This window comes from Drosophila subobscura, chromosome O, assembly GCF_008121235.1.
Source record: "Drosophila subobscura isolate 14011-0131.10 chromosome O, UCBerk_Dsub_1.0, whole genome shotgun sequence".
Classification (NCBI taxonomy): domain Eukaryota; kingdom Metazoa; phylum Arthropoda; class Insecta; order Diptera; family Drosophilidae; genus Drosophila; species Drosophila subobscura.
This window is the reverse complement of record NC_048533.1, coordinates 18,897,080-18,909,151: the sequence shown is the minus strand read 5'-3', so window position 1 is coordinate 18,909,151 and position 12,072 is coordinate 18,897,080. Positions and strand designations below refer to the sequence as shown.

The 12,072-nt window shown below is 48.1% G+C and overlaps 4 protein-coding genes across 6 annotated transcripts in view; 1 reads left to right on the top strand and 3 right to left on the bottom strand.

Annotated features, from left to right (window-relative positions):
- Positions 1 to 1,611, top strand: part of LOC117898428 (A disintegrin and metalloproteinase with thrombospondin motifs 9) — a 34,215-nt gene extending 32,604 nt beyond the window's left edge. For all 3 annotated transcript variants that reach the window (XM_034807816.1, XM_034807817.1, XM_034807819.1), the window contains exons 16-17: positions 18 to 680; positions 748 to 1,611. In XM_034807816.1, coding sequence (XP_034663707.1) covers positions 18 to 680; positions 748 to 1,023 — 939 coding nt within the window. In that variant the 3' untranslated portion in view covers positions 1,024 to 1,611. The remainder of the gene's footprint in view (positions 1 to 17; positions 681 to 747) is intronic.
- A 795-nt stretch (positions 1,612 to 2,406) lies between these two features.
- On the bottom strand, positions 2,407 to 4,158 carry LOC117898432 (actin, indirect flight muscle). Its single transcript, XM_034807824.1, has 3 exons — positions 4,001 to 4,158; positions 2,708 to 3,648; positions 2,407 to 2,648 (listed from the first exon to the last, which is right to left on the bottom strand). The coding sequence occupies exons 2-3, from the start codon at positions 3,630 to 3,632 to the stop codon at positions 2,443 to 2,445; spliced, it is 1,131 nt and encodes a 376-aa protein (XP_034663715.1). The 5' UTR covers positions 3,633 to 3,648; positions 4,001 to 4,158; the 3' UTR covers positions 2,407 to 2,442.
- Positions 4,159 to 6,625: 2,467 nt separating this feature from the next.
- Positions 6,626 to 8,550, bottom strand: LOC117898431 (fatty-acid amide hydrolase 2-A). Its single transcript, XM_034807823.1, has 4 exons — positions 8,294 to 8,550; positions 7,758 to 8,192; positions 7,003 to 7,698; positions 6,626 to 6,934 (listed from the first exon to the last, which is right to left on the bottom strand). Exons 1-4 carry the CDS (start codon positions 8,471 to 8,473, stop codon positions 6,644 to 6,646), a joined length of 1,602 nt encoding a protein of 533 aa, XP_034663714.1. The 5' UTR covers positions 8,474 to 8,550; the 3' UTR covers positions 6,626 to 6,643.
- Positions 8,551 to 9,177: 627 nt separating this feature from the next.
- On the bottom strand, positions 9,178 to 11,367 carry LOC117898430 (fatty-acid amide hydrolase 2). Its single transcript, XM_034807822.1, has 6 exons — positions 11,151 to 11,367; positions 10,845 to 11,070; positions 10,278 to 10,789; positions 10,090 to 10,215; positions 9,753 to 10,025; positions 9,178 to 9,697 (listed from the first exon to the last, which is right to left on the bottom strand). The coding sequence occupies exons 1-6, from the start codon at positions 11,319 to 11,321 to the stop codon at positions 9,404 to 9,406; spliced, it is 1,602 nt and encodes a 533-aa protein (XP_034663713.1). The 5' UTR covers positions 11,322 to 11,367; the 3' UTR covers positions 9,178 to 9,403.
- Positions 11,368 to 12,072: the final 705 nt, after the last annotated feature.

Genomic DNA, 12,072 nt, shown 5'->3' with positions numbered 1-12,072 from the left:
GATTTCTCTTTTTGTAGTGCAACTGCGATGGCTACGAGACGCGCAGAGACGTTTGCTTCGACTCTCGCTTGGGTCACGTAGCATGTCCCACCAGGTCGAAGCCGCAGAAGCACAAGTGCCTGCCCCCGCCCAGCTGCAGGAGGCGAAGTGTCAGCAGCAGCATGGTCAGCATGGCGAGTGTCCGCAGACCGCAGAGCTGCATGGATCTGCAGCACATGCACGGCATCTACAAGGATGGAGATTATACGCTGGAGGTGCAGCAGCAGCAGGTGCGCATCTACTGCCATCACATGAACAGTCGGACGCCGCGCGAGTACATCAGCGTGGAGCCGCAGGAGAACTATTCCATTTACTACGAGTATAAGACCACGCTGATGAACAGCTGTCCGCCGGCGTCCCGAGCGCACGAGTACTACAACGACCAGAACTCTGGGCGCACGCACTTCAGCAAGCTGCGCCTCAACATCACCGATCTGCGGGTCATCGATAATGATTTCGAGTTCGCCGAGTCGCGGGGTCAACGCCAGAAGCTCGGGTCGGCGGGCGACTGCTACAACCGCAACATGCAGTGTCCGCAGGGAGATTTCTCCATCAATCTGGAGCGCACGGGCTTTGTCATGCGCCCTGGCACCGTTTGGAACACGCACGGCAATCCGGTGGTCATGAAGCGCGGCAGTGGGGTGAGTGGGGTGATAATGCCAATCCATGTCGTTCCGAGCTTCAACGATCCTTCTTTTCTGTCCACAGTTCGACACTGCGAAGCTGAAGCGAAGAGCTTTCTGCGGGGGCTTTTGCGGCGGGTGTTTCATTTCGCCGACGGCGGGACTTTACCTCGATGTAGACAACAGTTCAAAATTTGAAAGTATTAACCAGTTTTTTCAGGTCCAACCCAGGTCTGGCCAAGGTACCCACGGGTTTCAGTTCCCTTCCCATGGTAATCGGGTCTTCGTCCCGGGAAGGACCACGAAGGTTAACCTTCAGCCAAGCATTACCAACTACAATGAGGAGAAACGAGGAGTTTAAAGTATTCTCGAATATTAGTTAGGATGTACATTGTACAATCATAAGGAATGGAATGGACCGTCATCGTGCCAGAAGAGCCCGAACAAAGCATAACTGCAACATAAGAATTTGGGAGCGGAGCGGAGTGGAGCGGAGCGTACGTGTACATATAATATTATTTTGCTCGAAACTAGTTCTTACACATTATGGCCATTTAAAGCAATAAGAATTGTACATACCGGGGGATATGAGCGCATCATCTATTCGATAAGATTGAGTTGACCAAAATACAATCCATAAGTTGAAAGATTAACCAATAGATAGGATACAAACCTAACGCTTATTTATGCTTACAATGTTGCAATGCTGGTCTGTACAATAATTGTATTTGTTAAGCTACGCAATAAACTAGTTAAGGAACTTATATTTACTTATTTACTATAAATATATAGAGATATTAATGTGCTAGGTGCTTACGAATGGTAACTAAAACGAAATACTCATATTATATAGGAAAAAGAAACAACCCAACCCAACACAAGCCAAAACTACCATTCATCTAACTAACACTGCTGAACGAACAGTTTCAATAAATATCAATCACTGCCACAACTTTATACTTCGTAGAGTGCAAAGGTTATAGATTTAGCAACAGAACAGGCATTTCCGATCCACAAAAGATGGTTCATAGGAGGGATCTGAGATGGCCCATCCATTAGCCACTTTGATTCTGCTTCTCTTGTCATTTATCATTTACAATTTGAGTAACGGGTGTCGCACAGTCGGTGCAACTCGACCATACATAAATCATTCTTAATTGTTAATTTTGAATTAATCATATCCCTTGGCCTAAGTCCCGGTACCAAGTATCCTCGCTGTATGTTTTGATACTTTCGCCTTACATTCTAAGCTAATAGTTGTACAACAGAAACTCTTTTAACAAATTATTTAATGTGAATTAAAGAAATTTCAAAAGCTCTTTACCAACCAAACGGTTTATGCATCTTCAGTTGTCTGGGAAGTACACGGGAGGGTAATAGAAAAGTGTTTTATTTATTTATTTAAAGTATGTATTTCATATTTTTAATGGAAGTTATACAATTGGCTCTCATTACACTGATTAGGGCTGAGAGCTCATTGATATACATCGATGTTCATAGACGCTACACACAACGACGATTTCTACCAAAAGTTCTTCACAATAAAAATCTTCGGCGCTGTTGCTGAGTGGATTTCAATGATGGATGTGCTCTGGCAACAGGATGGATGTGCTGCCTCTGTGTGGTTTTTAATTTGAAATGGATGATAATTGTGCGATGGTATCGCTGCTCTTGTGTATCACTGTGGGGGCCGACGGTGTTGACGGGGCCGCCCCCGCTGACGTTGAGGGTGTTGCTGTTGGTCGTTGCCTTTGGAAGTCTTTCGCCACGTGGGAAAGATTTAAAAGCATTTGCGGTGGACAATGCCGGGGCCGGACTCGTCGTACTCCTGTTTCGAGATCCACATCTGCTGGAAAGTGGAGAGAGAGGCCAGGATGGAGCCACCGATCCAGACGGAGTACTTCCTCTCAGGTGGCGCAATGATCTTGATCTTGATGGTCGATGGGGCCAGGGCAGTGATTTCCTTTTGCATACGATCAGCAATACCTGCGGAACGAACAACCCAAATGAGAATCAATTTCAAGTCAAGGATGGATGTTGATTACCTGGATACATGGTGGTACCGCCGGACAGCACAGAGTTGGCATACAGATCCTTGCGGATGTCCACATCGCACTTCATGATCGAGTTGTAGACGGTCTCGTGAATACCGCACGACTCCATGCCCAGGAAGGAGGGCTGGAACAGGGCCTCGGGGCAGCGGAAGCGCTCGTTGCCAATGGTGATGACCTGTCCGTCGGGCAGCTCGTACGACTTCTCCAGGGAGGTGGAGGCGGCGGCAGTGGCCATCTCCTGCTCGAAGTCCAGGGCAACGTAGCACAGCTTCTCCTTGATGTCGCGCACGATCTCACGCTCGGCAGTGGTGGTGAACGAGTAGCCGCGCTCGGTGAGGATCTTCATCAGGTAGTCGGTCAAGTCGCGACCAGCCAAGTCCAGACGCAGGATGGCATGGGGCAGGGCGAAGCCCTCATAGATGGGCACGGTGTGGGAGACACCGTCACCAGAGTCCAACACAATACCAGTGGTACGACCGGAGGCATACAGGGAGAGCACGGCCTGGATGGCCACATACATGGCCGGAGAGTTGAAGGTCTCGAACATGATCTGCGTCATCTTCTCGCGATTGGCCTTGGGGTTGAGGGGTGCCTCTGTCAATAATACTGGATGCTCCTCGGGGGCCACACGCAACTCGTTGTAGAAGGTGTGATGCCAGATCTTCTCCATGTCATCCCAGTTGGTGATGATGCCGTGCTCGATGGGGTACTTCAGCGTGAGGATACCACGCTTGCTCTGAGCCTCATCACCGACGTACGAATCCTTCTGACCCATACCCACCATCACACCCTGGTGGCGGGGGCGACCCACAATCGATGGGAACACAGCGCGTGGGGCGTCATCACCAGCAAAGCCGGCTTTGCACATGCCCGAACCGTTGTCGATAACTAATGCACCCGCATCATCGTCACACATCTTGGCAGTTGATTATCTGGAAACAAAAATAAGGCAAATATTCCACTGTCAGTTTTTGCTGCTCGATCTGTTGCTCTGTCCTTTGCGGAAAGTTCATAGAACCCAAATTGATATCATCAAACCAATTGGAATTCAAGCGAATGTTGCTCTTTTTTCGTCTCGATCCAATTAGTTTGTCAGCATGATTAATCGTCACTTTAAAAATAGATTACGCCCTTTAGAAGGGGGATGGATCCTCCATTAAGGAATTCTTTCGCACTATCGAGATCCACTTAAAAGTAATCCTCGAACTCCTCGGTCCATGCTGTATGATTCAGTATCCTTGATTCTGTCAGCCTCCCAGCAATTACACTCAGAAGTACACACACCTTTTAGGCGAAGGAAAGGATGTAATTAGAATTAATTCGCACGTTGACGATTCTTGTTGACGGCTAGACTCAACAACAAATGGCACGCCGTGCGGTCTGTCGTGCCTTTATATTGGGGGCTCTCGCACGAAGAGATTTTTGGCTGTCCGCGGCAAGGCGGCACTCAGAGAAAGAGATGCGCGAACCTAGTGCTAGGCAATCAACTCGAATCGATCCATATAAGCCGTTTTCTTTGTTCTGCTCCCAGCATGAGAGAAGTTTTGAGATCTTGGGGCACAGGCGACACACAAAGCCCCTTCGCTGCTGTTGGACTGATCTTTCCATTTCTCGATGGTCCATAAAGTTTCTCCTATTCTTAGGGATATTGAAAGGATATTGTATTGGATATTTATTGAAGAGTAACAATTCCTTCTACCCAAATTACCCATTGTAGGGGAGATTCTTATATGTAAAGAGAGAGAGAGAGAGTCAGTGTTAGATAAGAGAAAGACACAGCCACACGGGCACAACTGATAAACAAATGTGCGTGACAAGAATTGGCCACCACAGCGTCAATTAATTTGCTCTAATAGTGGGACATTTGGCAACCCCCCGGCACCCTGCCACCCCATCACCCAACTTGTCCACTGCGGTGGCCGACGACTCACTCACTCGCATCGAAGAGAGTTCAGAAAATAGAAACGAACCTTAGAAGGACCGGCGCAAGACAATTGGCATGCCGTGCCATGGTACGTGGACCCTGAGCAAACCGATAGAGATGCACAGGGACGACGGGACTGGCAGGCAGCGCGACGACACCGAAATAGATGAGCCAAGCAGAGCGGCACCTATTAATCAACATCAAGGTTGATCGAGATCTCCGAGCGCGGTGCTCGAGGAAGCGGCATGCCATGCCATGGCATCCATGTCGTTGCCGCAGTCGCAGTCGCGAAGTTGCGAAATTACCGGGCCGTCCATTTATAAGAGCAATTAACCATAGTCCGCGTCGACAGCAATGCATTTTCTCTCATTATTTTTGTTTGGTTTGCCCCAATCAAAGTGTATTTATCCTTTTAAGTAGATTTAATTCTTTTTCTTTCCTTTGCTGTTTGGATTTTTTGAATGCTTTGCTGGCTTCTATTTATACTTGGCGAGTCTATAAATATTTGGCCAATAGTTCGGAAGTGAATAAGTGGCATTCTTTTTAGTAATTGATTTGTCTTCGCGTGTCGAACCTTCTCATGTGCATCATAGAGGCGTGATACCCTTAGCAAGGGTATACAATATTTTACCAGAAGCTTGCTACGCAATCCAAATAACGAAAATTTCATATCACAAAAACTTTGTTCTGAAGGCATATTTTGCTCCATGTCCTAATGAAAATATTTTTAATAAAAAACACAGCTCCGATCTGGCTTGGGAAAAAAACAGGTTTTGCTGATCAGAAGGTTCTAAGTGAATTGGTTTCATTGTTAATAATGTTGAAGATGAGCTTCTGTTGGTCTGCAGCTTGGATCTGCTTTCCAATCTGCTTTGCATGGTCATCTCCAAGTATAGGCGGTTCGATCGACACTTAAATTGTCAATCTATTGTAAATAGATGCAGGATTGCTGCTTCTTGCTATAGAATGCCATACTTTGCACCCTTTAGCATTGTTCAAAAAAGAAAAATTGGCTTTTTTGGAAAAGGAAACAAAGTGCAACAACAAACAAATTTGAGGTGAAGTTAGCCAAGCTGGAACTGGATTTCAAATAAGTCTTTAATTTATCAGAGCAAAGTCTCTTGAGTGGAAACAATCTGAAACTTCAATCATATCTGACCAAACAGGAGGAAATTTAAAAAGTGTTGGATTCATTCATGGCACTGCTGTAGGAGAGAGATGACCAAATAGCCCTCCCGGAATCGGGAAACGTTTTAAATTCTTGCAATATTAAAGAAAAATATGAGATTTTGAAGGGACTTAATGATAGAGTTTCTAAATTGAATTGAATTTCACGCAAATATATGTATGTAGATACTTAAGAGAACGAAAAGTAATGATACAAAAAAAAGTATGGCCATTCTCTACGGAACTGCGTTTTCAGTTCTCTCAGTTTTTGTGGCTGTGGGAGATAATCGCCCTTTGTGTCGGCGGAAGGGGGTGGTCCGAAATTATGATGGAGCTTTTATAGACTCTGATATCCAGGCGCTCATTAAGACGGATCGACTCGGCTATTGATGCTGGTCAAGAATATACGAGTATATGTATGCTCTGTGGGATCGGAAAGTCCACGCCCATTTTCACACTGGCGCCAAGTCATAAAATTGCCGTCGAAGTTCCCAAAATTTCCGTCGAAGTTGTCGCATAGTTAATAGCAAATAAAAGGTTGGCAGCACTGCCTTTCCACGTATTCGACATGAATCTTACAAATGCCACACATATCGTTGGCACAGTGGCGCGATTGGGATTTTTGTGAACTAAAACGGAGGGCGCCAATGTATAATGTAAAATGTAACTAAAGGCGCCATTCGATAGCGGCAATAAGAGGAAGCTGATATCATGTAACCGTTTGAACCGATTCAGATTGGTAAATTCATGAAATGGTCACATTCAAATATTTATCGAGTGCAAATTATGAAGTCTTTTAGTGGATACTCAATGAGTTATTTGGCTCAACGTTTATTTTAGGCATCAAGCTCGTGAGGAGTGGGAGGTTGCCAACCGCCAAATGCCCTCTCCAACTCCATAGCCAGGTGCAAACACAAACGATCCTGATTGGGCGCCGCAATCACGGAGAATCCTATAGGCAGGCCTTGCTTATTTAATCCGATGGGCACGTGGGTGACCGGTAAGCCGAGGACGTTGAAGATCAGGGTGTAATCGATGCCCCACAGCGGAAAAACTGTCCACTTGTGCCTGCCTGCCGGCGAGCTCATGGTGGGAAATAGGAGTACCCCGTTCTCCCCAAGAAAATTCTGTAAGTTGGATAAGAACTGAGATTAGACATCATCGGACATTGCATGCACGTTAATTGGCCACTTACGCTGAACTCTCCAATAAGCGCCTTCGACTCTGCTAGGTATTGCTCCATCTGAGGGCGCCCCATCAACGCCTGGCAGCGGCGCAAAAGCTCAAAGATCAGGGCGTTGATTGTGTAACTCGACTGACCGCGAATGCTTCGCAGCATTTCGCCCAGAGTCTCACGCACTTTGCCCGACCCCTCAGTGGGCTCGGCCTCCAGCAGGTAGTCCATCTGGTGCAGGTTTGCAATCCCGACCAGTGCCATCTCCATGGAGTTGCCGAGGTTTGGCAGCTTGGCGCGCTGCACGTCCAGGCCGAGGGTTTTCAGGTGCGTCACAGCCTTGCGTATTGCGTTTTGGATCTCCCCGTCCACCGACTGATGCATCAATCCGTTGATGCCCTCGAATCCCAGGGCATAGTGGATTTTCAGTTGGCTCAACTGGAAGGGTTCTCTCAAGCGCAGTGCGGCAGCCTTTTCGCTGCCAGCCATCACCTCAAGGAGATCGGGTAGATCCACGGCGAAGCGAGTGATGGGTCCCTCCACCAGATACTGCTCAAAATCCTCGGCGCTCGAGTTGGGGAAATGACCGCCCACGGATACCACTCCACCGGACGGCTTGTGACCGAAGATGCCGCAGTACAGACTGGGAATGCGAATGGAGCCGCCAATATCTGAGCCGATGCCAAAGAGCGAAGCACCAGCGCCATTCAGAGAGCCCTGAAAGAAATCACTTTCATTCATCGCAGTCCATTGTTGAAGGGAATGCAGCTACTCACCTCACCCCCCGAACTGCCACCGGGTGTGCGCTCAAAGTCGTATGGGTTGATGCAGCGGCCATTCAGCATGGTGTCCGTCTCAACGCTGAAGCAGTACTCGGGCGTGGCAGAGACAAGCAGTGGAATGGCTCCGGCAGAGCGGATCCGTTTCACGGCCACGCCATCGTCCTGCGCTTTCACATTCCTTCTGGCTAAACTGCCCACAGCGAAGGTCATGCCGCCCAGGGCACACGATTCTTTCACTGTTAGTGGTAGTCCCAGCAGGGGGAGATCTCTGAACAACTTCTCCACATCGGTCGAGCGGGCTATGAGGTCATCAGCTGCGGCAGCTTCATCCAGAGCTGCAGGAAAACGAGACTCGACCAAGGCATTTAAATGCGGATTAACCGCCTCGATGCGTTCTATGTAGACTTTAACGAGTTCCACGGAAGTCAACTGAAATTTGCATACGAATCGAAATGGAATCGGATGCGAAATAGATTGTCCAATAATAAAAATATTGATTTTTATTTTTCTTGGCACATATCGACTCTCACCTGTCGCCCACGCAGACGTTTGCGCAGTTCTTGGACGCTCAGCGTAAGCAGGCGATTCCTTATGGCCGGCAAGAGGGTTTTTCGTTCTTTCGGCGGATACCAGAATCTGTCCAGCAGCGGTCCGACTATCAGGGCGATTGCCTTAACGGCAATCAGAATTAAGCGCAGAAACAGTTCCATTACAGCACCGCACGCGATGGGGAGTGGAGAGGCATTAAACGGAGAAGAGAATTCACAAAACTTTCCGGTGCAAAAAAGTGTATATACTTATGCTATATGCACGTGTGTAGTCGGCAGAGACAGAAGCAGAAGCAGAATCAGAAGCAGAAGAGTGTGAGAGCAAAACAACAAAGGTAGACAGCGACTGGCAGGCGGAGAGCAAGTGAGAGAGCGATCAAAAGCAAGCGGTAAACGAAAGCGAGCGAGAGAGGGGCTTGTGTTTACACAAACACCACTCGTGCTTGCCAGCCCTCCCTCTCTCTCACTGACACCAACAAGCAACTCGGCTACAGTCCGTGTATTAAGCAGTGCATAGCATTAACTGTAAAACAAACTCCCCCTCCGCTTTGTCACTTATGTACATGCATACATGCATGTGAAGGTTGCATTTTATGCAGTTTGAAAGGAAGTTGAAGAAGGTTAATGCTGGGTATTTTGACACTTCCACCCTTGCATACGAATGTTATTTTTATGTTTTAGCATTAACATTGAAAACTATTCCCAGATGTCAAGTGCCGAACTCTTTTCGATGGCAAGCCTGTGCTTATGTGATATATATTTAAAACATATTCGATATGCAAAGGCATCACCGAAGTATGCACAACAAATGTTAATCTACCCCACAGTGGAGCGTGGAATAAATTTAATTAGAATTCTTAAATTAATGTGGAGAAAACCAGTCATAATTTTTATTCGGCTGTAATAATTATAATCTTCAAAATTGAGATGAATTATGGTAGACTGGTAGAATGATTACACACTCATAATGATGGTAATTTCGACTTCAAGCGCCACCTGGCCGTACGAAAAAGAAATATAATAAACAGTTCGACAATGAACTTTACAACATTCAAATGAACTAAACCACAAACCTTAACTAAAATGGAAGTTTCACTTAGACACAATTGCGTGCGGCACCGGCGGCACCCAGCCCTTGAAGACGGCCTCCAGCTCGGCGGCAATCTGGAGACAGAGCTTGTCCTGGTAGGGCGCCGCTACCACCTGGATGCCAATTGGCATGCCGCGCTGGTTGAGGCCCATTGGCACATGGGTGGCCGGCAGGCCGAGGATATTGAAGAGCGACATGTTGTCGATGCCTGTCACGTTCACTATGGAGGTGTGGAAGCCGAGCGCACTCGTGTGGAAGGTGGGCAGCAAGAGGACACCGCGATTGCCCAAAAGTTCCTGTCAGGGATTTGTGTATAGAAAAGTTTGACGGTTTCCATTCAACTGAACTTACAATCATGTGGTCTTTGATCTTATCCACCTCGTCGCGGTAAGCTTGCATATTCCCAGAGGCCATGAGGCCATTGAACCGCTGCATCAACTCCAGAAACATGGCCTCCTTGGTGAACAGCGAGTGACCTATGAGGCTGTTCATGAACTCAATGATCAGCAGCCGCATGGAGGGCGGACGGTCGGGTCGCTGTGTCACAATGCTGGGAATACCCTTAAGATCCACCAGCGAAACCAACGCAATCTCCAAGGAGTTGCTCAGAAAACTCAGATCCAGCTGTAGGCGAAAATAATGGATTAGTTTAAGTAGATGGCCTTTTCTTTTCGTCCAATTTGGTAACCTGTTTTGCTTGTATGCCCGCTTTCTCAAAGCATTTCACTGCCTTCGTGACGGCCAGCTTGATCTCAAAGTCCACCACGGGATGGGTGAAGCAGTTCAAACCGGAGTAGCCGTAGGAGTAGTAGATCTAGGGAGCAGGAGACTGAACATCAGAGAGATTGTCTTTGATTTTTGGTGCTGAAAGATCACCTTTATGTCCTTGAGGGCCACTGGTTCTTCCATCTTCAGCTTGTGTTTGTTATCTCCAGCCATGATCTCGAGGAGCAGCGGCATGTCGCGGGCAAAGCGAGTGATGGGTCCAATCTGCAGCATGTTCGGGAAAGTCTTGTCGGTCAACGAGTAGGGGAAATGACCCTTGACCGATATCAGACCGCCCGTCGGCTTGTGCCCAAACACTCCACAGAACATGGCGGGCAAACGGATGGAGCCACTAATGTCAGAGCCAACACCGAAGGTCGTGGCTCCGCAGCCATTGAGTGTTCCCTCGCCACCGGAGGAGCCCGCCGAAGAGCGGCGCATGTCGTAGGGATTCACACAGCGCCCATTGATCACGGTGCTCGTCTCGAAGCTCATGCAGAACTCGGGAGTGGCGGAGACGAGCAGCGGAATGCCGCCGGCAGCGCGGAGCAGCTCGACAACCTCTCCATCCTTGGCGGCCTTCATGTCCTTGCGGATAATGCTGCCCACGGCAAAGGAGAGGCCTAAAAGGATAGGGAAATCAGCTAGGAGTCATTTTGGACCTACCTTAATGGTTACCCTTCACGCTGCAGGATTCCTTGACGGTAAATGGGACTCCCAGGATCGGATAGCGCGTGAACAGGGCCACCCGATCGAATTCTGTGCTGGCTCGGGCTATGAAGTCATCGGCCAGCTGGGCATCCGTCAGGGCCGCCTTGAAGCGCTCATCGACCACGGCATTCAGGGCGGGATTCACTTCGCGGACACGTGCGATGTACGCGCCGACCAACTGAACCGAGCTAATCTGGGGGATGGCAATGACATGCAAATGGCATGTAAATGTGGCAATTGCTTGGCATGACGTTAATGGAGCCAAAGACTAACCTCACCGCGACGCAATTGGGTGGCCAGCTGAACGACGGGCCTGTTCAGCAGGGGATCGCTGATGGGCGGAAAGTCGGGCAGCCTGCGGACCATCACCAGATCCAAGATCTTGTTCACCAGCATGCCGAAGGCATTCACCACGAAGGCGAGCAGCCGCAGGATGATCTCCATGTCAAGCGATTACTTTATGCTCCGATGTATAAGCAGAGACGGGGCTGTGCTGGGGTCACCGAAGGTGGCCTGAATTCAAATCGGAAGAACTTTGAGCGGTCTGACGGAGGTGAACTAGCTGCAGCGGCTGGTGACGTTGACGTTGACGATGGAAGTGGAGGCTCTGGAACACCACCGAACGCATTGACTACGGATCGCGGACTACGCGTGTCGATTCAAACTCAAATGAATTTCATTGTTTGAATTCGAATTTGATTTTAGTTTCAGAGTAAGCACTTTCAGCAGGCATTTTCCAGCACTCCCCTCAGGGCTGGCAGGGCTGGCAGAGCAGCACAAGGAATGAATGAACGAACGAATGAATCACATTTCGCGAATGAATAATCCCGGGGAGTTTGTCATGAAAGATGCATTTATTTCTGTATGTTTTATTGGTAATCATTTAGTTATTGTTACACTTATCACTTACGTGCTAAAGGAAAGTTCAACAAATGCAAAAACTGTTAGCACATTAACTACTCGTCGTCAAACGAAACGGAAACTGAAACGGTTCTCGGACCGATCATAACAAATAACAGTGAACTTAGATACAGTACAGTGCACTTTTTTGACTTTTGACAAATGAGTTTCGGCCAGGAAAAGTGGTCAAATGCCCCATAGTGCAGTGGGGTGACAGAGTGGTTCGTAGAATGAGAGTTAACTCAGTTAGGCAACTTGGTAAAGGCGCGAAAGAGACGTCTATACGTATATGAAT